This window comes from Frieseomelitta varia, unplaced genomic scaffold, assembly GCF_011392965.1.
Source record: "Frieseomelitta varia isolate USP_RPSP 00005682 unplaced genomic scaffold, Fvar_1.2 scaffold_736, whole genome shotgun sequence".
Classification (NCBI taxonomy): domain Eukaryota; kingdom Metazoa; phylum Arthropoda; class Insecta; order Hymenoptera; family Apidae; genus Frieseomelitta; species Frieseomelitta varia.
The window spans coordinates 59,677-85,106 of NW_025110519.1; the positions used below are offsets into that span (position 1 = coordinate 59,677).

General features: G+C 33.0%; 3 protein-coding genes across 15 annotated transcripts in view; 2 read left to right on the forward strand and 1 right to left on the reverse strand.

The window, feature by feature from the left end:
* The window catches only part of LOC122535546, a 53,120-nt gene extending 40,524 nt beyond the window's left edge, over positions 1–12,596 (forward strand). For 3 of the 5 annotated variants that reach the window (XM_043667184.1, XM_043667182.1, XM_043667185.1), the window contains exons 2-4: positions 7,366–7,764; positions 8,671–9,392; positions 9,661–12,596. In XM_043667184.1, the coding sequence (XP_043523119.1) occupies positions 7,366–7,764; positions 8,671–9,392; positions 9,661–11,272 (2,733 nt within the window). In that variant the 3' untranslated portion in view covers positions 11,273–12,596. Of the gene's footprint in view, positions 1–1,257; positions 1,395–7,365; positions 7,773–8,670; positions 9,393–9,660 lie in introns of those variants that run through there. The other 2 variants (XM_043667186.1, XM_043667183.1) reach the window with 2 other exon arrangements.
* Positions 12,143–15,334, reverse strand: LOC122535550 (multivesicular body subunit 12A). Of its 2 annotated transcripts, none has more exons than XM_043667202.1 (8): positions 15,204–15,334; positions 13,911–14,049; positions 13,604–13,802; positions 13,373–13,523; positions 13,215–13,298; positions 12,799–13,138; positions 12,632–12,682; positions 12,143–12,553 (listed from the first exon to the last, which is right to left on the reverse strand). In XM_043667202.1, exons 2-8 carry the CDS (start codon positions 14,037–14,039, stop codon positions 12,518–12,520), a joined length of 990 nt encoding a protein of 329 aa, XP_043523137.1. In that variant the 5' UTR covers positions 14,040–14,049; positions 15,204–15,334; the 3' UTR covers positions 12,143–12,517. The 2 variants fall into 2 exon arrangements, with proteins under 2 accessions (XP_043523137.1, XP_043523134.1); XM_043667199.1 differs by lacking the exon at positions 15,204–15,334 and adding an exon at positions 14,638–15,117.
* On the forward strand, positions 15,186–24,957 carry LOC122535548 (female-specific protein transformer-like). 8 transcript variants are annotated; one of them, XM_043667195.1, is made up of 11 exons: positions 15,186–15,300; positions 15,734–15,854; positions 19,163–19,547; positions 19,801–19,982; positions 21,966–22,076; positions 22,206–22,290; positions 23,605–23,649; positions 23,733–23,888; positions 23,964–24,111; positions 24,171–24,324; positions 24,388–24,957. In XM_043667195.1, exons 3-11 carry the CDS (start codon positions 19,210–19,212, stop codon positions 24,405–24,407), a joined length of 1,239 nt encoding a protein of 412 aa, XP_043523130.1. In that variant the 5' UTR covers positions 15,186–15,300; positions 15,734–15,854; positions 19,163–19,209; the 3' UTR covers positions 24,408–24,957. The 8 variants fall into 8 exon arrangements, 6 of the variants coding, with proteins under 6 accessions (XP_043523130.1, XP_043523129.1, XP_043523133.1 ...); XM_043667194.1 differs by lacking the exon at positions 15,186–15,300 and having other exon boundaries at positions 19,171–19,547; XM_043667196.1 differs by lacking the exons at positions 15,186–15,300; positions 15,734–15,854 and adding an exon at positions 18,854–19,092 and having other exon boundaries at positions 19,171–19,547.
* The last annotated feature ends 473 nt before the right edge of the window (positions 24,958–25,430 follow it).

Sequence of the window (25,430 nt, forward strand, 5' to 3'; positions counted from 1 at the left end):
GTTTCACAATTTATCTGAGAAAAAGGACGTGTCACATCCATATCCACATTATTTATGATCTATCAACGGACCTACTTGTTTTTATTGGACCGCGAACAAGTCACAGAAAAAGTACGTACAAACATTGATATACGCGTGCACGCGGAACAGGACTCTCTCTCTCTCTCTCTCTCTCTCTCTGTCTGCTTTTCTTATTTTCTTCCTTCTCTCCGTCTGACTCTGGACTCAGGGCTGCACTTGGAACTCGTGGTTCTTCAGAGTTTTACCAAACTGTCTAGCACATACAGTTATCTACTCATAAGTTTATATAAATAAGTATAATGTGATTATGTGTCAGGCTATCGATTATAAAATCATTTTATTGCTTACTTACTCAATACAGTAACAACAAATTCCAATTACAGATTGCAGTTTTATGAAATCATGAAGACTCTTAATTCCAATTGCACGGTTACTTCCTTATTCCTAATATACGTGTCATTTTACTGTTTGTTTAATGTTTACTGTTGTTTTTTTTTTTTTTTTTTTTACTGACGATAGTATTCCTTTTTCTCCTTTGTACAATTTGTTTTAAAACTCTAATCTTTTATAATGCATATATGGTTACTAGTCATCTACATTGCATATTCATAAGTTTATGTAAATAAATATAGTCTGATCATTAGATATCGATCGTAAAATCATGTTACTGCTTACTTACTAACTTTTAAATAATGATAATTAATTCCAATCGCACAGTTACTTTCTAAAACGTCAAACGTAAATCAACGTTTATTTCCATTTACATTGATTTGGTTTAATCTCTTGACTTTGAGGAGATTACTGTTTTCCAAGTCCGAGTCTGCTTCAACCCTCTCCCTACCATTCTTCACTCCCTCTTGGGCCTAACTGTCCACTCGCCGACTGACCAGTTTGTATCCAAAGTTCGTCTCGTCTGCGTTCGGCTCTCGCCAGGCTGCTGGTGTTTTCGTTCGGTGAATCAATCGATCGTGAATACACGATATTAGCGAGGCTAACCGAAAGAAGGAAAACAAAGTGAGAACTATTCTCATGATTCGTGATTGAATTGCGCGTACATACTTTCAGAATTCGAAGTGCAATATGTCAGGTACGCGAGAACGTTCGGTCGTTCGCGCAGCTGTTCGGAAAGGTTCGGTGATCTTCGGCAGGTGTCGGCCGTTCCCGGCGGCGCTCGTAACCGGCATCCTCGAGGAGGCGACGCACGACAGCCTCGAGGACCAGTGACAGAATGTTACATCGAGATCAGGTGAAATTCGGCTGATTACGTGCGCGATTCTGCGGAAAAATTCAGACGTGTGTCATGCCGGTCACGTGCTCGGACTTTCTTGCCAATATTGGATGAACCCGTGCTCACCCGGAGGCTGCAGTTTAAGGTAACAGTAGGCGCCTACACGTAACGAGAATATCACGCGGATATTTTTTTTTAATACGAAAACCGTACACGGCGGATGATTTCTTAAGAATCATTGCTCTTCGTCGAACGCTCGATTTTTATCTTCCCAGCGTGGCCGGTACGAAAATGTACGCCGTACGAGACGTACAAAGTGCGCTCAGTTTGTTCATTAAAAAAAAAAAGAAGAAAAAAAGAAAATTGAATTACGCGCCTCTTGCAACGATAATAGTAGGGATGCGTTTGATCGGCAATTTCATACATTCGGATTATAACGGGTACACAGCGCGATTTTTTCAACGATACGATGCGTAAAGTGTGTCGTGGACTTGTTTCAACACACGGCTTGGCTACGTCTACCGGACGATGAATCAGTTGTTCTTCAAAGACGTTCTCGCCGAAGGTCTTGTTGCAATATCTATGTAAAATCGAATTCGTCGTTTGCTCATTGTCAGACACTGTGACACTGCGTATTGTATAACGTTGCAATAACGATTGAAACCTAATACGAAGTCGAAGTACTACTATATCGCTCTTAAAAGGTGCGAGCAATAAAATTTATCAAAATTAGCCATAGTCTTTATCTTTGAATAGCAAAACATCGTACGACAATTATTACACGGTTTGTGATAATCAAATAGCGTGATGCAATCGATGAAGGTTGTTTGAACGATGACACAATTCTACGCTCGTAATCGCGAGAAACTGCTACGTGCGTATCCTCGTCCGTAAAGGCTTGTGAAATCAAGAATTCTAATCCTTTCGCGTTGCTGGAAATTAAAAGCCACGGCCACGAATTAAAAGTCAAACGTTTCGTCGGAAACGTGTCATTTCAAGCGAAACCACCGCGCGATTCTTTACTCTCGATTCTTCGACTGTAAGTGCTAGTAACCTCTTGCGCTAGTAACTGGTTCACGGACCATAACGAGTGACCAAACCGTGTACGATAATTCGTCTTCTTTTTGAATTCATCGGTACATCAACTGGACAGAAATTACTAATAAGTAATAAATTTATTATTTGTTTTACCTGGGTTGTACTTCAATGTACTTAAAACTGAGAAAATATTGCAACTTTGGGGCCAAATATTCTCGACGTCATTCCAGCGTGTAAGAGGTTAAAAAAGCGCGAGAGGTTAGGAGAAATGTGATTACGTGCACATTATTGCGCATTTCGGATCTCTCTGTTCGCCCCGTTACGCCGTAACACCGGAGAAAGTTTGTTTCAGAGTTATTGGAGAGGAGAATGCAACGTTGACGTCACCCGAGAACAAACGTGTGATCCCTCGCGCATTCTTTTTCGTGATCCAACGTCTAAAATCTCCCTGTGTACTTGCGGTATACAGTTATTAAAGGAAAGAGACGGGGGAGAGACGTGGCGGTTAAGTTGAGATCGAACTTGCCGACCTTTGCACTTGCTTCCCGAAAAGAATTCGACGGATGCTGAATCTGTTGAATAGCCGGGTAACTGTACTGGCACACGAGGCGCGTCTTGTGTGGCGGCCAGTTCATCCGTTGACCTCCTATCGTGCACCACGATGGATCGAGAAGCCGTTGTTCAAGAACGGAGAAAGTCGCAGCACACTTTTTCGTCACCTTCGTGAGCCACTTTGGCAACTCCAATCCGATGCAATCGTGGGCGTCAGATTTTCAGTAGACGCGTATCCATCTTTCGATACTAATTGATAAATGCTCAAGAAAATACTCGATCATTTATCATTTATCAGCAAAATTGTGATAATTCAAATAACATTACTAATTTATTAATTTATTCCTGTACGGTTTCTTCTCGCGTCAAGATTTACTAATGGATAAATATTATATAGAGAGAGAGATCAGTGTTTGAATCGTCAAATATAAAGTAAAATTGTAGCAATTCAAATAACCTTGAGCAACTTACTTTGTTAATTCATTCCTTGTGCGTTTCTTCTCTTGTAAAGATTTATTAATATATATGTATTACACGTGGATGAATATTTGAATCGTTAAATATAAAGCAAAATTGAAATAATTGAAAAAACAAGCTTGAGCTTTATCAATTTATCAATTCATTCTTATACGTTTTTTCTCTTGTAAAGATTCATTAATACATAAATATTATATATTATATAAATGAGAAATATTTGAATCATCAAATATAAAGTAAAATTACAAACAATTCGAATAAGCTTGAGTAATTTATTGCTTTACGTTTCTTTTCTTGCAAAGACTTATTAATATATAAATATTATAAATATATTATGTATGTAGAGATGAATATTCGAATCAAATTATAACAATTCAAACAAGCTTGAGCAATTTACTTTGTTAATTCATTGCCATTAACATAACATCTCTTCTTAAAGATTATTAAGAAGCGATAGTCCATTAGCAATTCATTTTGCACTAACTGTTAAAATGTCGATTCGTGCAATTGAATCGTCTGTTTGTCCGTCCGATTACCTATGCGAATGATTACGTTTAGATACTTATAACTATCGGTATTCAGAACACGGACACTTCATTAGTCCGCGCTTTCTAAATACTATAGTATACATTCTTGTGGTCACTGGGGGCATTTCCCATGACGTCACGAATTTATTTATTAAGTTGGGGAAAAATTCGAGTTCGAGGTGTCTGACGTGTGTCGATGTCACGTGTACCGGAACCGGAATTTGCATACCTTGGTCTTAAATAGCTGTGTCGTAACCTGGAGCATTTAGATGGACTACACGGTGCTATACTTACGAATTACATAATCGAACAAACGGATATAAAAAACAGTCGGTACCTCAAGCAATTGTTAGTTATTTCATAACTGAGGTAACTACTTTCGTTTCTTTTTTCTTTTTTTCTTTTTTCTTTTTTCATTGTAATATTTGACCGATAAATATTTTTGTGTAATCTTCGAAAGAACAAGTACAGTCAAAATGTACAGGATGTTCCATTCAAGTCGATCGAATTCGAATAGCAATTATCACGTAAGTTTCACGTAATTCTTACGCAAACGGTCAACGCACAGGCGTGAAGATTTAAACGAAACCTGCGGCGCCCGCTCTGTATATTTACAATTAGAACCCAGAAGTTTCTCCTGCGAAACGTTCTATTATACTTGGCTGGTTCTGCCGCGAGCATCGCAGTAATCAAACACACGGATTCTTTAAAGCAATTACCAGCGGCTGGCGCAGTGACACCGGAAGTTGGCAGCCGCGTCATGCAGAACGTAACAAAACAGAGTGTCCTCGTGGAAAAAACTCGATGCGCGCCGTGTCGCAGCGCAGCTGATAGATTAAAGGCCGTGTCGATTGCGAAAGACGCTTCGAAAAATCGGGGGCCACCGAGTTTATTCCCCTCCCTCCCGGATGATGAGACGAAGAAAATGGCCGGAGCGTAGATGCGTTCCTCGCGGCGGCCACTGTATAATTACAGCTTGCGGAGCCGTGAAAATTTGCGGCTTCCTGCGATCTTCTGCCACCATAAATTCACCGTCCAAGCTGCCGAGGCTTATTGCGTTACCGACCACCAATCTTTTCCTACCGAGTAAGACCACCGAGTTCTACTTGAACGCAAAACGCCGCCATTTCTCCCTTCGTTTATACGTATTACGTTTGCCTGTTACGTTTTGCGCGAGAGACGAGGCTCTTCCCCTACAGGCAGTCACCATTTTATAATTTTTATCAGACATTTCACTTTCGTAATAATTTTTCGTAAAATACGCAAACAAACGCTCGTACAGTCTGCAAAGTTTCTCTATTTTTTGTTTTTTTGATTTCAATTTCTCTCTGATGGAAATTTTATGCTTTAATCGTCGGTAGTTCTAGTTGAATCAGTTATTAGCATCTTTAACTAGCACGTGTTCGGGATCTTTGAGCGTGCTTATCCTGGAGCGCAGAATAATAGTGGCATTCTCCTGAGGAAAGAAGAATGTTGTTGTGTCAGAAACTTTCGTAGGAAAATTCAAAAATTTATTATAAATTCATAAATCTAACGCAATTAGAGTATAAGTACGTATCTTTGAAACAAATTTTTTAAAGCAATCCTCTTTGAGGACACGTTTAAACAATATCATTCGTTCTAACGGTAGTCGCTTGATGCAACACAAACACAATGAAGTTTAAAGGCTAAATCGATTTCGGGAACTTCTGAAGCGAATTGAACGCTACCGATGCAAACTAACTGCTAAAGTTTCTGATGTTGTACGCGCATCGGGGTAGTATTTGACGGAGTGAAGATAATTTCAGCTTTGTTGCTCGTCCGAAAGCTTACTCCCGGCGAGACTTCTCAGTTAAATACAGAACTGAAACGTGTTTGATCGATATTCGGCTACTCGGTTAGATTCGCCGCCTTTGTAAACTTTTCACGTATCTTTCTCGAGTTACACGCTTGTTAGAAAACTCGATTCAAAATCTTAACTTTAATGCCAATTCTTCAGATTAAATTTTTTTTAACTCCAATTAAGACAAATTAAAAGACAAATTAAAAATCACATTAAGACAAATAAAATGACCATAAGGCAGGAGATTAACCATTACTATTATTGACGTAGGAAAATTCTTGCACGTTCCAATTTTTCCAGGTTTTAGCTGTATGAGAACCAGCTAATAAAAGCGAAAGTGTCGTGTGTATAATAAAACAACGTTGACGTCGCCCTCTTACCTTTCACTGTTGGCATATCGAGATCGATGTATGCTAGTAACGATATATAACTTGCACAAAAAAATCGGAATCAATAACCGCTTCGTACGATGTCCCGGTGTCATTAAACATAAACGTTCGTGTGTAACGTCAGAAAGTGGAGTCTCGAAACCGCACCGTTTTTCCTTGGCACGGTTCCGTTACCTTGAAATACACCTTAATTGAAAAGACGCGTTCTCGTTCTCCGCGCGATTAGCATCTCTCGCGATTTAATTGCACGCTCCTTACATTATCGATACGACTGCAGCACGGACATTCCGGTTAAATTATTCATCGCGAGAACTTTTATTTTCTTTCTTTTCCCCCGATTAGCGGTGTAATAGCGAGCTGATTCGCGATAAGATAAAGAATTAATTTTCCAGTCGCAAAGGCGAAGCTCGTGCAAAGTGAACTTGGTGAACATTATTGTCTAATTTTGCCCTGTGCATTTTTTTTTTTTTTTTTTTTTTCTTAGGGAAAGTTACTTAGTCCTTCGATTGCAGTTGGCTGCGCTGCGATTATAAATGTGTTAAAACGCAAACCAATCTTTTCTCTTTATGAAAAAATCTAAAAATTGATATTTTTGTTGTTATTAATGTTAAAATTAAATATATATATATAAAATTATATTAAATTGTATATATTAATATATATAATTTAATATATATAAATATATCAAATTATATTAAATAGATTATATATATTTATATATATTAATGTTAAAATTAAAATTAAAATTTTAGATAAATTTTCCTTATCTAAATCAAGTCAGATAATTTTGAATTTTGAATTTATCGACTGTTGCTATTAACATTAACCGAACTATTAGCAAGAGCGTCGTTGATTGAAAGGAATTAATCCGGAACGTTGAAAATATTCAACTAATTATTACTTCTCGTTTGCATTAATTACTTCTATCTGTCTTATCCATATAACAATGTTTGTAACACTTGTAACACATTTATTTCTGAATGGAGAACTTTTTTTTAGGAACCGTTAGCCCGTCGAAGGAACGTCGAAGCAAAATAGACCCGAAGTTAAATCTCGAACAAATGAATAATCCCCCTTTTCACTTCACCTGGTTCCCTCTCTCACGTCTCTTTTTTTGTCTGCTTGGCTTACCAGCTCTTGGCAGGTCAGGTCCTTCCGGTCCTTCCAAGTCCGATCCGACATACATAGTGACCTGGACGAATTCCAATGTTCCCCCTCCGGAGCTAACTTTTGAGATTTTCCTTTCCCGGTGTGTGTGTGTGTGAAGAAAAAAAAAACCAGTTTCGTACGACCAACAAAATTCTTTTCCAGATGGAAACCGAGGTGCGGACGCTCAAGCAGGAGCTGGTTCGTACCCAGGAGGCCTTGAAGGCGGCCACAAAGAGATGCCGTGATCTGGTGAAAGAGCTGGACAATCGCACGGCGGGCCATGAGTCCGAGAGGAGCCTCCGAGATCAGCAGCTATCGCGGATACTTCGCGCGCTGCTGGTGCTGGAGGCACGGCTGAAGCAGGAGCAGAAATCGATCAGGCAGCTGCTTTGCGAGAAGGACAACGTGATCAGGAACCAGCAGCTGGAGATCGCGAGGCTCAGGCGTTACACCAAGAACTACATCAAGTGCAAACGCGAGCAGGGACTTGGTAAATCGTCGATGAAGATCAACGGGGCGACCGACATCGAGAACAGTGATCTACAAACGTCCGATGCCGACGTGAGTTTCGATATTGTTTCGAGTTTAATCGAGAGGCTCGCGACAAAAAGGCAAATTGTTCAAGATTGTCCGATTTTCCTAGATAGCAAACGTATTTCTCAGAGATTTTCGTTTCATACTGGAATTGGTATTTTTCGACTGATGAAAGTTTATAAAGAGAAATTCTTCACTTCAGTCTGTTTTTTTATATGTGCAGGGTGGAAAGAAAAGTTTGTCCGCGGCTATCACAGATGAATTCTACAAGTTCGATTTGATGGAAATACATGTCAAGAATCTGAAACCTTGGATTTCAAGATCAAAATTTTTTTTTTTTTTTGTATTGTATATATTGTCACGAAGTAGATGACTTTTGCAAAGAACCTAATAGTTCTCTTGGAGAGTGGGAAAAAAGTTTCTTAATTATTTAACATTATTATGGATGTGTGCGTGTTAACAACGACTTTATAGTTCTGGGTTAAGTTTCGCTAGCATTATTATAGTTGTAGCATCAATGTGAGTCTGAATAATAAACCTAACTGTTAACGTTATTCGACATATAAATATTACACCCACATGCCCAGAAGCATAAAGTCGCTATTAGGACGCGTTCGTAGTATTAAGTGATTGAGAAACTTTTTTTCACAATTTTTAAGAGAACTATTATGTTGGAAAAGTTTCACCTTCGTGATGAGTAGAACACGATGCAAGAAAAAAAAAGAAATTTTGACCTTGAAATCCAGAGGTCAAGGTCAATGTTGCGACAAGTTCCTTACATCAGTTCAAAGATGTAGAATTCATCTATGATAACAAACTTGCACGAACAAATTTTTCTTCCCACCCTGTACATCTACCGACAAATGACGACGCATCATTTTGATCAAGTTCAAAGAATCAAAAGATTCTCGACTGAAATAACCTTCGTTTCAGGCGAGTTCGAGGCAGGACTGCGGGATCGGCAAAGACATTCAGAATCTGAAGTGCGAGATAATCACGAAACTGAACTCGTCGGTGGTACCTGTTGCGCTCGACGACTTGGACAGGGGGGTGAAGAAAACCCACAGCTTCGCCGGGAGCGATATCTCGAAAACGAGCCTGACCAGCAGCGAGAACACCGATGTGTCGATCATCACGACCACCACGGAGGGCAGCCCTTCGTTGCTCAGCACCGAGGGTTTCTGCGAGGGTGAAAGCACCGACGTTTCACCGGGCTCTACGCTCAACAAATCCAACAGATGCACGCCAACGATGATCACAGACAGCGAGAACGAGATCACGATGATCTACGACGACGACAACGACGACATGGACGAGGACGAGGACGAGGAGACGCTGATCATGGAGAACGGTTCTAAATCGTCGAAGAAGAAGTTAGGAATCGGCAGATCGAGGACGCAGAAGACTGCAAAGGACGTGATCGAGCCGACGAATATCGCGAGAACGGAGAGTAAAGACGACGGGATGGACTGTAATTTTGTGTCAGAGGACGAGGAGAAGGAGCAGGAGCCGATTTACGTGAACGCTTGCAACGAGACGAATTCAAGAAACTCGGAACACGCGGGGACTGTGATCGCGGAAGTGCCGAAAATGAACGAGGATTATAGTAATAATAATAACGGTAGCAATGCCGGGAGCAATAATAACAATAGCGTGTAAGTATTGATATTTTTTAAATAGGGTGTGAGTATTTGTGTAACATAAATTTGTTAACGCGAATTGATCTGACGGGGAGAGTTCTTCACGCGCTAACAAGTGAATTCCATTCAACAAGAATTTAGTCGACAATTTAAAATTTCGTCTCGACGTGTACAATTCGGATAATTTTCTATTGTTAGAGATAATACGTACATTCGTCTAAACACGCTTTTCTCGTATTTACATATATATTTAAATTGTAAATTTAATGTTTGATTTGCGCAGATGCTTAAAAATAGAAATCGAAGATCACAACGTGGAGGAAACCAGCGGGAACTGGTACAGCGACCCCGACGAGGACAAAGTCAACGACGATGTCTTTAGGCACAGCACGTATCGACCAAATAGCAATCATAATTCCGTTTTGGAGTGCGTTAATCAAATACTTTTACGAGACATGGAGGAAGAAGAGAGCATTCTTTCCATACCTAGACGATTTAAGCATCGAGGAAGGATCGTTCGATTTCAGCCAGCCAAATTGTCCGATATCGAGTCCGTAGGATCCGAAATGGAGAGGAAGAATTCGGACGAGGGAATTATAGAGAAAGAATCAGGCAGCAACGAATTCACCGCTGACGTTCCTGTCAACGGTTTCGAACCTACTGCTACGGAGGATGAGTTTGGCATGAGTCTTGGCGAAAGCGTTTCAACGTCAAACGTTACAACCACGATCGCGAACCACGAGTCGAGCCTTGAGGAAGAATCGGAAGAATCGAAGGCCATTCCAATCGTCATTATAGAGCCAAAGGTCGAGGTAGAAACAACGAGGCACGCAACATTCCCCTCCTCGCAAGCGATGCAGAAAGCAAAGACGTCTATAAACGCGTCGAATCCACCTTTGAAATTGGAACGAATTGAGGAAAAAACCTGCTTGCAGATGTCTACGAAAGGCCTGACTATTGCGAAGAATTTAGACTACGAGGACATCGAGTCGCTTCCGGAGATCATATCTCCATCACCTAAAACACCCCCTATGTTACCTCCTAAACCGCAGTTCAAGAACAACACGTTAATCTTGAAGAAAATCCCCAGCCCCTCGTTTCTGATTGACGAAACGCGAAAGAAGCAGCAACTCTTCGAATCGAACTCGTCCGAGCACGGCAAGAAAATATTCGGCTTCATATCATCCCCATTGAAATCCGCGGGGATTAACGTTGTGTCGTCTGCGAGAAGCTTGAACTTCGACGACGCGATCAACAAAGTTACAGGGAACAACGAAGAGGGGAACTTTTGGAAGAACAGGTTCAATAACGTACGGTCCTCCTTTCAGGCACGACAGAGCCACGAAACTAGCGGGGAACAAACGCGAAAAATTCCCAGAGTCACCAACATCGTTCGCCATTTCGAGGAATTCAAAATTGGCGGCGAGCCGGAGGATCAAACGAAGGAACGCACAAAGCCGAAAGAGAAACACATTCATTCGGAATTCGATCAGGAGTTCGACATCAGACAAAATTTCGAGGAGTTCAATTTAGACGAGTGTGACTTGTCGGATGATCCGGACAGACCGGAGGGTGATGGATCGGAGAGGCTCGGCAATCTTGGGGCGACGGTTGGTCAGAACGAGAAAACTGCCGCAACCAAAGACAATAATAATGTTCCTCTTGCTGCGAGCAATTCGAGCAGCGGCTATGATCACTTTTTAGAAGCGACAGGTCTTAGTAATAAATCCATACTAACACCCTCAAGATTGCTGAGCAACCATAAGAGCATGTTAAAACCGAAAGACGTCAAGTATAAGAATAAGATCAAAGCGACAGCGGTTATGGAGAAACACGGTGTCTCCACCACTAACAATACTACTCATATCAGACATTGGACAGGTCCGTTTGTTTGACGACTGGCTCAAGTTTTTCCAAAAGGTCTGTTTCGACAAGAAACGTCTGCCGAAGGAACGTGAATTAACGAGCAGGGGAGAATTAGTAACTAGATACGAATTAGTGAAAATTCAAACCGTGCTACGAACATGATTCCCTGAGTGTAAAGTATAAAGTAAATCCTGTAAATTATTATTAATGTTTTCTTTTTAATACGATGCTTTTGTCAGATTTTTATTACTAAAGAAACGTAAAAATTAATTTATTTATAGCAGCTTCAATTTAAAGAATGCTTGAACGTGTTGTATATTTTGATAAAATGTTTCTTACCTATTTATAGCGTTACTAATAAAATCGATAAATTGAACAATTGACAGTGATTTGTAACGTAAATGTACATACGTTAATATAGACTTTTGGCTATGGAGTGCCACGAGTAAATTTGCAGTTTATTGCAAAAATTAATTTTTTTATTGCGAGAATCTTTATGTTCTGTTATTCTCTATCGAAAGTCGTTCAAGAAAAACTGAAAATGTTAAATTATTGTGATTTTACATTAATCCGTAATTACGTTCACGCGTATAAAACTTATAAATTTTAAATACTAAATTTAAAGAGTATCCCAATTAATTAATTAATTACTCAAACTTTGTAGAATTTACTGCATGTAATTACGGATTACCTATTCAAATTACGGATTCGATTAAATGCTATAAAAGCAAAATATACGTATTCTATAAAAGTATTAAAGGCATTGTATGATATTGACAAAAATCAATTGAAGGATAAAAATAAAAATGTACTTGTTTTTTTTTTGTTGGAAATAAAATTAAAGATGACTTTATTGAAAGATTCCTTGCGTTTGATTAAGAAATAGGAATACACCAGTATAATATTAAGTATTTTGTGGCGATTTATAAACATCTAGAACATATCATACAATTATATATAATATATATCTATATAACTTCTACTATCTATAAAAATACAACGCAACTCTATAAAAATACAATGCTAACTGTCACTGGTATCAAAATCTAAATAGGACACGGAAGAAAAAAGTACTTCAGAAAATGGACAATATTTAAATTTGAACATTTCATCAATAAATGTTTTGAAAAGATTCCATTTTCGTGGGTTAGTATGAATCACTCGTTCAGGCACTCTATTACACTTGGCTAGTGCTATATTATCAATACAAATGTATAGACATAGCTGAAAAATTGTGTGAAGAATCACACAATTAGTTTGGCACAGTGGTTTCTTCAAGTTTCTCTCTCCGCACGAAAATCGTAAAAGAACTACAAGAAGAATAAATAAAGAATAAAAATATTAAACGCACTAGTGCATTATATATTTCGAATAAATATTAATCTTACCTCCTTATCCAAGTCTTTCTGAGTCCAAACTTTAATCACAGGAAGCTTATTCTACAAACAATACGGAATTATTAAATAATACAGAACATTTATTATTAATACAGAATAATTATTAAAAACACATAAAACGATACATGGAAAATAATTTTTTGTAAAAGTTTACTTACAATAGAAGAATCAGAATGAACACTAAGACGTGGATTAAGAACAAATGGAACTCCATCCAAATCAGAAGACCCTGGCAGTGTACCATAAATTGATGTAGATCCAACAACTGTTGATGTAGGCGGTTGCGGAGCAGGTCTTGTGGGTCTAATTCTTGCACTAGGGCTCAGAATTTCATAATCTCTATCATTAGATTCATCTGTGTCCTTTCCCCCACTTCCACTAATTTGTGGATAAACCCCATTTGCTGGTTTTGGTGAAAACTTTGGTTTTGGTGGTCTCTCAGGAGGTATTCTATGGGGCGTTCCATTCGATGGATTTGGAGAAGCGCTTTGAAGTAAACTACAAACGAAATGTTACATATAACAGTTGATGTAAATATATCTTAGTTCCTTTTAAAATATGAATGAACTCTTACTCTATATTAACATACGATTGTGAATTTGAATTCCCATTTACAATATCCACAGTTTTGTAGCAAACACAAACGCCATTAATAATACTGAAAGAAATAGGAAGACAAAAAATAATTGATTTTTATGAAGCTTTCATAAATTTATAATTTTATAAACATACCCAGCAGCAATAAATCCAGTTGGTGCTGTTTTAGATGAATAGATCTTATGTACAACTCTACTACATATGATAATATCAGTAACTGCTTTCGAGCATAGTTCCTTATTTCTAATTTTATAGCACACCTGTTTCTTCCTCCATGCCTTCTGCACTAAAATTCATTATAGCAATGTACTAAACGAAAATACTTTTTTGGCAAATAATACACTGATCAGTCTTACGTATGCTCACTTGAATCTACAGTATAAGAAATTATGCTATATCCTTCTGGAGGAGTATCTCGTTCATTAATGACTACTATATCTTCTACCACACACTGAGGTAACCCTTCAGTCTTTGAAAAACATATGTATCTGCCTTTCTTTTTAATAAAAAGACCACTTTCTCTCCACAGATCTGCATCAGTATCTTGATCGTATGTTCTTGACACCTGATAATAAAATAATACTTAAAAACAATGCATATTTATGCAATTGAAACATAGCAATATAAATAATTATTAAGTGATTTGTAAAAATTACCTCACAAGATTACTTACTACTGTAAAATTTGGCGGACACTTATCTATATCTTCAACAATATTTATGGCTGTGATTGGCCTATCATCAGGTAATACAGATGATAATTGATGGACTAACATTTTGTTGCAATTAGTCTTTTTAGACATTATCGCAACCCTGTTAAAAATATACTTATGTAACTATTTCTGCCTCTGCTTCCTTTTAACATATATTAATTCATACATATATAAAACGTTAAATTTAGATTGTTTTAAGAATATGATTATAATATATTTTTTCAGCGATAACAGACTGATTACAAGAGATCAATTGAATAGATTATAACATAACTCCAAGAAACTGTATTTTAAATATAAAAACCGTATTTTAAATATCACAACTGACGCAAAATATCAAACAGGTACATAATACTTTATGACAATTAACATCGTGAAATTTTATTGAGATGGAGCATATTTGTCTTTCGGAGGTCATTATACTTCGATTCATTAACGCGAGGAATGTAACTGTGGACTTCCCCACTTTATTTCGATGACCTATTTTCGATCGATAAAAAAATTTACGGCATACGACTCGCAATGAGCAAATTTTAACTGATAAAGATTTTTGGCAATGACGTTTCCGTGACACGATGAGGACAAATCACTACAATTAATACATTGCTTATATGCATATCTCGCTCAATGCAATTAATTTTTTAAATATTCGCAACCAATCATTCACAATAATCCCTCGTTTGCTTACCTTTACAAAATTCGCACGACACGGATTTACAAATTTTGCATGTTTCTTGAATATATCGTACTTCCAATTAGCCGGACCAATTATTAATCCCAATGGAATAACACAACAATTTTCGATCGAATAACGATCGACTGGTATTTCCTTTGACACGCAATCGTATTCTTCGGGAGATTCATTCGTAATAAAGTGAAGGTACTCCAATGCAGATGAATAAACAAAGAGGAAGGGAAGATCTAACAACCGAAGAGAGAAGGACAGAGAAACTAACAAAGAGGAAAATACCTATTGAGAGGAAGATAAACGTATATACGTATATATACGGTCTATTGTCCCATCATTGGTAAATGGTTCAACACGCACGTCCAAACGATATTGAATAAAAACACGATGGAAATAACTATATGGAAGTTCGCAGACTCTCTGTTAATTATAAAGATTGCTTTCCCCTTTATCTCTTCGTTGAACGTTTTAACTAAATTGGAATCAATGACATCACTTCTACCATCGCTGTAACTATAATGACTACCATCTTAACTGACTAGGGTAGTTGTGTTCAATAAGCTAACCTCTGTTTCCGTTCCTTTCGCGCCGTAAAGCTGCACGGCGTTTTTCTTCGTCCTTTTCCCACTTGATTTCCTTTTTGTTGGATATTCACTTGACAGCGTACGTACCACTTGATTTTTGGAAGTGAACTAATCCGTTTCCCAGGCGATAAGAAAATGGATAAGAATCATACGCCACCCTTTTATCAGCATGCTTGTCTGATATGTTTGAGGAAATTTTTCCAATACAATTTAAATATACAATACTCGTACACTTTGTCCAACCATGGCCATGACACCCAGCTTTAGCACTGAAACTAAAGAAACACCATGGCGTCTCGTTTACCCTTTCACCGTTTTCATTCAAAATTTACTCTAATTTAATACTAATTCTAATATGACAATTATACACATTTCATTGCTTAAGGAGACTAATTCGTAAATAGAATTAATATTATCGATTTTTTAAATTGTTTCAATAAAATAATAACTCTTGAATGCACGAAAATTATAGATGGTGCTGTAACCATTGTGAACTTTTATTTGAATTTCAGCATCGAATGGCGTCGCACTGGTTTAGGTAACGAAGAAGAATTCACGGCATTGAGTAATGGTATATCTACAGATTAGACGTGAAGATATAATTCTTCTATAAATACTTCAGCTATTGAGAAGGTATTTGTTAACAATATTAATCTTTTAATAAATAATCACTTATTAATCGTAAAATACACATATTAGTACATAACCGTAACAGTAATATCAAAGTGAATATTAATGTATATATAAATGTTTACTAAACAAATAAATTTTGTAATAGAAAAAATGTAATTTAATATTAACAAAGATTTTTGGTATAGAAAGAAATGAAATTTTATTATTAATTTGAAAGTATAATCTTACATTTTATCAGAATAGATTAGGATTAAAATTTCAAAAATACTATTTTTCTGTAGTACATATTACAAAATATTTCAAGTATAACATAAAATGCTGGTAAAAGTCATATGAGTATTGCTGTAGGGTATTGCTGAAAATATAGTTATAAGCGATATAGATAGGTTATAAATTATGTTATTTAGATATGAAGCAGAATGATGTCAATATCTTACAAAGTATTGCCAAAAAATAATATGGATATGGATAAGTTACAAAATAATATGAAAAAGGATATTGCTCAAATTAGTATCAATATTGACAAAACTTAATATGGATATTTTATGGAGTATTGCTATCGTATAATATCAGTCTTATAATGTATTGTCAAAATATAATTGGAATATTATAGAGAGTAGTGTTATTAAATATAAATCAGAGTATTGTCAGAGGTTAATATGGATATTTGATGGAGTATTGTTATCGTGTAAAATGAGTCTTATAATGTATTGCCAAAATATAATTGGAATATTATAGAGAGTAGTGTTATTAAATATAAATCAGAGTATTGCCCAAAATTAATATGGATATTTTATGGAGTATTGCCCAAAATTAATATGGATATTTTATGGAGTATTGCCCAAAGTTAATATGGATAATTTATGGAGTATTGCTATTGTATAATATCAGTTTTATAATGTATTGCCAAAATATAATTGGAATATTATAGAGAGTAGTGTTATTAAATATAACTCAGAGTATTGTCCAAAGTTAATATGGATATTTTATGGAGTATTGCTATCGTATAATATCAGTCTTATAATGTATTGCCAAAATATAATTGGAATATTATAGAGAGTAGTGTTATTAAATATAAATCAGAGTATTGTCAAAGGTTAATATGGATATTTTATGGAGTATTGCTATTGTGTAATATGAGTCTTATAATGTATTGCCAAAATATAATTGGAATATTATACAGAGTAGTGTTATTAGATATAACTCAGAGTATTGTCCAAAGTTAATATGGATATTTTATGGAATATTGCTAATATAATATCAGTTTTATAAGGTATTGCCAAAATATAATTGGAATATTATAAGGAGTAGTGTTATTAAATATAAATCAGAGTATTGTCCAAAATTAATATGGATATTTTATGGAGTATTGCCCAAAATTAATATGGATATTTTATGGAGTATTGCCCAAAATTAATATGGATATTTTATGGAGTATTGCCCAAAGTTAATATGGATAATTTATGGAATATTGCTAATATAATATCAGTTTTATAAGATATTGCCAAAATATAATTGGAATGTTATAGAGAGTAGTGTTATTAGATATAACTCAGAGTATTGCCCAAAGTTAGTATGGATATTTTATGGAGTATTGCTAACGTATACTATCAGTCTTATAATGTATTGCCAAAATATAATTGGAATATTATAGAAAGTAGTGTTATTAAATATAACTCAGAGTATTGTCAAAGGTTAATATGGATATTTTATGGAGTATTGCAATTGTATAATATCAGTCTTATAATGTATTGCCAAAATATAATTGGAATATTATAGAGAGTAGTGTTATTAAATATAACTCAGAGTATTGTCAAAGGTTAATATGGATATTTTATGGAGTGTTACTATTTTATAATATCAGTCTTGTAATGTATTGCCAAAATATAATTGGAATATTATACAGAGTAGTGTTATTAGATATAACTCAGAGTATTGCCCAAAGTTAATATGGATATTTTATGGAGTATTGCCCAAAGTTAATATGGATAATTTATGGAGTATTGCTATTGTATAATATCAGTCTTATAATGTATTGCCAAAATATAATTTGGAATATTATACAGAGTAGTGTTATTAGATATAACTCAGAGTATTGTTTAAAGTTAATATGGATATTTTATGAAATATTGCTAATATAATATCAGTTTTATAAGGTATTGCCAAAATGTAATTGGAATATTATACAGAATAGTGTTATTAGATATAAGTCAGAGTATTGCTTAAAGTTAGTATGGATATTTTATGGAATATTGCTATGTACTAATATGTATAATATCAGTATCGTATAATGTATTGGCAAAACTTAATATGGATATATTACAAGTTAGTGTTATTGGATATGACAGAATTTTTTTGGAAAATAATATGGATATTACACAAAATATTGGTAATATATGTGATATGAATATGTTACAATAAATTAAAATATTATTGACGCATGTTAAAAAATATTGTTATTGAATATGAGATATTGTGATAAATTAATGTGTATATAGATTATTGAAATATTATATGGATATGTTATAATTTAATAGATACACATTTTAACAATTCATGAGTTATTATGTACTAGTATGATTTATTTCCTGATGTTTAATACAGTGTACAGTCTTTATAATTTTATCTGACTTATTTTTATTATCTTAATTATCATTTACCAAAGCTGCATCAGTTTTGACTCATATTATATGATGATCATAGAATAAACCATCTTACATTGTGTGTAATATAGTGTAACATATAGTGTGTACTTATGACATATACATATATATTACATATGTAGTATATACAATAAACATTATATATAAATTGCCAATGTGAGTAAAAATCAGGTAATAGTTATTAGATTCAGTTGGTAAACAAATTATATACGTTTATAAAAAAGAAAAGAAAAGCTGTATATTTTTTTGGAATATATATTGTTCTCAATTTAGCTATTAATAAATAATTAATTATTAATTAATTAATAAATTTTAAAAAATCCAGGTCAAATATGATACGGCATCTGACATAACATGTTTACTATCTTTTGCATTGCGCTTCATAAATAATGCACCGTCATATTATGTCATACGTGATGTGCAGTGTTGATACCATGTTTTTTGATGCACTCTTATAATCAATTTAATTAACAAAATATTGTGAAATAATACTAATCTAGTTTAAGAATTCGTATTTATTTACCGCAAATTATAGCGCAACGCTCACGGCCTGAATAGTAAACGTGTTAATAACTGCATGTCTTCTTTTTGTTTATTATTTTGATGTAACGTACACATTAATTCTGCATTTCTAACCTCAAAAAGGGTTGCAGATTAATCTTCATGCATATGAAGTTTTTCTTCTTTGGAAAATGAAACGAATCGTGTCAAGTCATTCGCATCGAGATGAAAGATCGAGAACATCACGCAGTGGAGATTTTGAAACTGGTCTACGTTCAAAAACGGAAGAAGAAAGATTACGGCGTAGGCGCGAATGGATGATAGAGCAAGAAAAGCTACGGGAACATGAAAAATTGAAGGCGAAGATGATTTTAGAGTATGAAATACGTCGTGCTCGTGAAAAAGGTTTACCACCACCAAAAGGAAGATTCTCACATCACAGTCGTAGTAAAAGTAAAAGCAAATCTCCGGAAATTCGACATAAAACTACGACATCAAGTACATCTAAAACAGCCATATTATCTAAAAAGTAAGTATAAATTATACAAGACATCTTAAAAACAAATGTTTAATAGTTTTATATCATGTGTAAAATGTATAAATTGCACAGTAACTATATCAATTATAATTGTTAAGTGTGCAAATTGTATAGCAACTAGATATTTTAAGTACAAATTATATTGTACAATATAATTTAGTTTTTAATTAATAAAGAAGATTGAAATTCAGTGAATTGAAATTATATATTAAATTATAGAAAATAAAACATTATTTTGCACTAGATTAGAACCATCAGATGGTACAACACCTTTATTTAAGGGACCAGAAGGCACACAAGTTAGTATTGTGGAATTACGAAGTATCAAAGTAGATATTCACAGAAATGTGCCAGGCAAAGCAACAACTGATGAACTTCAACGAGCTATTGTCAATCCTGAAGATGTCCAGGTCATGAGAAGAGAGGGTAAAATGTTGTTTTTTTTTATAATCACTTGACAATTTCAGTCACTATTAGTCATTCAATGAAGAAATACTGAAGGAGTGTGTAAAACTCAACTAGGAAGATGATTCCTTTTGAGAGCTTCCAAAAATTATAATTTATAAGTTCGAGTTCCAGTATATTATATGTTTTGCAATGTAAAGTTAATCATATATTGCATTTTTTTGGATGTAGTACAGTAAAACTCAACCATCAGACTAAAATGAAATTATAATTGAAGTCTAGATAATAATAAAATGTTCACTTTTACTAAGCAACATCTGAAGAAAGATGATAAATTAATTCTACAGTTATGAAGATAGATTTATTATCATATTATCTCCTATAACATTCAACAATTTATGCACCTGTAAAATTAATAATGCGTTCTTGATTCACCAAGGATGAAGAAAATATGGAATACAACGTTGGATATGGATATTGAACAATAATGTGCAATACGTAAGCACAATGATTTTTATCTTGAATGTCTTAAGAGTGCTTTATTTTCTGTTGCTGCTTTACATTTTCTTTTTCTTTTTTTTTCCTTTGGCTATCGAGTTTGCACAAAAATATTATACTTTTGGAATATTAAATAATATTGATGTACAGAATATGCTTAGAAAATTGTTTTAAATTTCTGTTTCATTTTGTGCATTCTCTGTGTGCTTTGCTTTTAGAATGTTTGCATGTTTAAAAATGCAAAAGCTTAATTATAAAGTTTTAATTTCCATGGTGATATGTTAAATATTAAGTGTAAATTCAACAATAGAAGAAGGAATATTATTTATTGAACTACGAAGCCTATGATTCTACAACGGAAGAAATAAAATTAAATTTAACAGTAGATAATTTAAATGTTATATTTAAAAATTTTATAACAAACCAAAATTTTTACTTAATTTATTTGAATTTATTGGTTTTTAATTTCTTACATATAAGACTACAAGCAATATAACAAGAGAATATTATAAAAGCAGCTAAGTAATTATTGTTGAGAAGTAATTATTTAAAATATTTTTAAATGGAAATTTTTCAATTTGATGTAATATAATAATTATGATATAATTAATTTTTTATCATCAAATACATTAAGAAAAATAAATAGCCAAACTATGAAGTTATGTGTCAACAGTGGAAGATTTTTTAGTCATCTGGAAGATACAAAACATCACGGAAGATTTTATAATAGGATTATAATTTAATTGATCAAAAGTAGTTTAATTTACAAAATTTTCCTAGAAGAGAACCAGTTATTTTTTAACTAAAATTTTTATAGATAAAGATTAAGATCTTAAAAATTCATAAAATCTAAAAGAAATCATAAATTTTTAGCAATTATTATTAAAAAAAGATACGATAAATCTAATGAAAGAAATGAAGTTTGTATTTTTCATATAAAATAAATATTATCAATTAAATAAAAATGAAATAAAAATTATGAATTTATACAAATAGAATAAAGTATTGTTTTGTATTTTCATTTTATTTTTCTTATAATTATACGTGTATATATATTAATTATAAATATAAAATTATTTTATGGTTTCTGGCACTGAAGAAAATTGTAAGTCATATATTTTTAATTGTATGTTTAGCTTTATAATTGAAGATTGACTTATTTACAAAAACGGAAGTTTTATTATATTTAAATTGGTAATCAGTTGAAGTAATTTGTATTTTTAATAATAAATATATCTTTTTTACATTATTAATATGTAATATTGATATAAAATCAAAGATATAAAGTAATATGAGAGATAATTATATTTCTGCATCTTATCGTATTTAGTTCATCTCATACTTCTGTCATGAAGTGCCCTAGCTTACAATCGTTCAGAGGTAGCCAGTTTATTTACATATCCTCAAGATATCTGAGGTCTGTCATAGCTACTAATACTGCTTATTTGCTTTTTTATATATATGTACTTTAAATTTTGTATTTATAAATAAATCTTTTAACTATAGGAGAAGGATCCAAACCTATATTTGAAAGAGAAGAAATAAAAAGTGCAACAGTCAAGACAGAAGAAATTGTCGAACATCGTACAGTTGTTGCTATAAATAATGAAAACTTAGGTTTGTTTATTATTTAAAATTTAAACAAATTGCTGTTGTGTGAATCGATAAAAATTATGTTTCTCTTAAAAGTTATTATTTTATATACATTAAAATGTTATTTGGAAAAATAATAAGTTTAATTTTTAGAAAATAAATCGGGAGTGAATAAAAAATATACTACATCAAGAAGTCAAAGTTGCAGTCCTCGACGTAGATTGTCTCATTATACCAGGTTTGTGTATTGGTTATTATACCAGTATTGTATTTTTTCTTTTTAGATATGAATAATAATATGGATATGATATAATAATTGAGTATTGCTATTATTTATATTAATATTATTTCTAGTTAATATTATATTGTAAGTATTCATTCCATATTTCACACAAATTTAAATTATTAGTATACAATGTATAATATATACAATACATATAAGTTTTACATATATGTACTTTAAAGAAACACTGAAATGACATAGTCATGACGCTTTATTATAATATATGTTTGTAACTACTTTGAATTTAATTGTGCTTTTTTTATTTTTATTTTAGGCATGTGTTTTGTGTTATTATAGTTTGTTCTGTTCTAGCTTTTACTAATGCTTCGCAAGGAATACAAGAAAGGACAAAAATATGGACAGCAATATGATTTGCAATACCTGATTTGCTTACGCCATTACCAATGCTAAATGTTTGCTTTTTAGTTTTCTTCTTTTGCTTTTTCTAAGGACAATGCAAAGATAATTTCTATTATATGAATAAGAAACTAATTAGAATATTTGAGAAATCATTTTTAACAAATGAAAAAATATAAATTTTTTTATTATCATGTTAGTGAAATAATAAGATTTATTACATAATATTTTATATATAACATTGGTATGCTATATTCGATTTTTAAATGCTTTTTGTTGCAATAAGCATGTAGTAATTAATAATAATTGTTGAAAGGTAAGTGACTTGGAGTTTTAAAAGTAAATTTGATATTTATATAATGTGCAGATCATTTGTTTTATTATACATTTTATGGATTGCTTTGCATCATCCTTAATGACATCATCTTTAATCATAAAATAAGTTTCATAAAACTGTACAAATCGGTTTTTTACATTTTAATTTGTACATACTATAGTTTTATTTATTATGTATATATTATTTTGGAAATTATTCTATTTGCTTTTACATACACATTACAGTCAACACAAATTTTCTAACTTTCTATTTTCTATTTTCTCTATCAAATAAAGAATTTATTTTCTATTAATAGCAGTCAATAAATGCAATATTGTACTATGTAAATAGTAATAATAATTCATCAATTTTCACTATTATTTCTTTGATAAATTGTATAATATTAATTTATATAATATTTAATGATGTCACAATTAACAAACAAATTCACTACTTGGTGAAACACAAAATATGGATAATAGAGTAAAAAATATGGATAAAAGTATTGCTATAAAATAATTATAGTAAAAAATACTATAATCTTATAAATATATGTTTAGAAACTAAATTTTTGTTACGTAAGCACTTTTTTTTAGGTATGAGGATTCAAAACGTGATGGCAGAAATAGTTATAGAAATGGGTATAACTTATTTCTTTTATATATTTGTTTGACATGTCTATTTTTAACATGGCTATTATTATATTGTTATATAATTTATCCAGGGAAAGAGATCGTAGTAGAGGCAGAAGTCGAGAATATAAAGAAAAAGACAGACGACATGGTCAGTTGCATACTACAAGAGAAGAAAGAAAAGGTCACCGAGATCATTCACGTTCAAGGGAGCGAGAACAACGAACATGGAGTAGAGAATCTCACAAGTATGCAATAAAATATGTGAAATGTCACAGTGTTTTGACAATTAAATTTAATAAATATAATCATTAATACAACAGGTCTTTTAAAGACGAAAGATCTCATCGAGAATATCGAGAAAGATCAAGAGAACGATCTCGAGAAAGAAGTGAAAGAGATAGGTCTAGAGAGCACAGAGTACCGTCGTCGCATTATATTGAGCAAATTCCCGTTCCATTCTACTATGGAGTAAGTTGAATTCATAAATGAAATATAATTTTTGGATATTAAATTTCAATGATCGTTAGGATTTTCCTGCAAGACCAATAATGGTTGGGCCTTTAGTTCCAATTCGAGGGCAAGTACCTTTAGGAACTAGGCACATGATGGGTCCATTAAGACCATTCCCACCACGATTTATTCCACCAGATATGTATAGATTACGTCCACCTCCAAACCCTAGTATGTATACTTATTAATTATTAATATTAATATGACAATGTTGATTATTTGTATTTTATGCAGGATTTGGGCCAATGTATTAATGAAAGATTTGTGGTAAATGGAACATTAATGTTTTATTATGTAGGTATGCATACGTGCCGTATGCCGTACCAAATATTTGACGATCTTTTATAAGAATTCAAAATTCCTGATATCATAACGAAGTAGATCCAATCCATGATAATGATTATGATTTTATGAAATGTGCAAATGTTTTATAGTTTTTTAATTGCCATGTTATAAGAATTTTTTAATATCATGATAAATTTGTTGATGCTTTAACTTTAACGTTGATGCAAACACAATCGCATTTTGTTTTAAAAATCATTGATTTTTTAAGTAACTATGTATTAACTTAAAAATTTTATAGCATATTTAATCTTTTGTTATAGTTTCTGAAAGACTATTAAAATAAAATATCTTATGTTTGATGTATTTGATTATGAAACTTGTTCATAATTCTTTTTAAATTGTAATAATTTGTAAGAATTTTATTAATTGATAACGATTTGTGAATTATTGAATTCAAGGAATGTCTAGCATGTAAATATGATGTATCTAAATAAAATATTTATTTAAAACTCTTTTAAATTAAGTAATTTGATATTTTCAAAGAAAATGCTTTGGATGAATGTGATCAGTATGAATTTGCAAATGAAAAAATTGAATTGAATTTATTGAAAGAAAAATTTATTTTATCTTATATTGACTAAAATTTATCGTTGTCCTTGTCGCGCATTAATGCTCTCCTTGTCTATTGACTGTACTGCCATTTATGTATCTTTCAAATTCGACTGGAACTAAAAGGAAAATAAATATGGTACCATCTGTATCGATCGAAGTTGGTATAATAGATTTCTTAAATTCCAGCAGTCTCTGATAGATGGCAGCACCTATTTTGTCTTATAAAATAAATATGATTTAACAAGAAACTGTAACAATAACTATTTATTTTAATTAACGTATAACAAGATCTTTATGACGACCGTTTGCTTTGGTTGATTCTTAACAACGGAATACAATATTTTCTTCTTCATTTGTAATCATTGTCGCCGCTGTTAAAC

Bases quoted from the DNA above. Each gene is read 5' to 3' on its own strand.
- LOC122535548 (XM_043667195.1), top strand. From the start codon at position 19,210: ATGAAACGAATCGTGTCAAGTCATTCGCATCGAGATGAAAGATCGAGA. The intron at 23,650-23,732 runs GTATAACTTATT...TAATTTATCCAG, and splicing joins AGAAATAGTTATAGAAATGG to GGAAAGAGATCGTAGTAGAG. The intron at 23,889-23,963 runs GTATGCAATAAA...TTAATACAACAG, and splicing joins TGGAGTAGAGAATCTCACAA to GTCTTTTAAAGACGAAAGAT.
- LOC122535550 (XM_043667202.1), bottom strand. From the start codon at position 14,039: ATGTCTAAAAAGACTAATTGCAACAAAATGTTAGTCCATCAATTATCA. The intron at 13,524-13,603 runs GTGAGCATACGT...AATGAATTTTAG, and splicing joins TTCTTATACTGTAGATTCAA to TGCAGAAGGCATGGAGGAAG. The intron at 13,139-13,214 runs GTAAGAGTTCAT...TTTCGTTTGTAG, and splicing joins CAATCGTATGTTAATATAGA to TTTACTTCAAAGCGCTTCTC.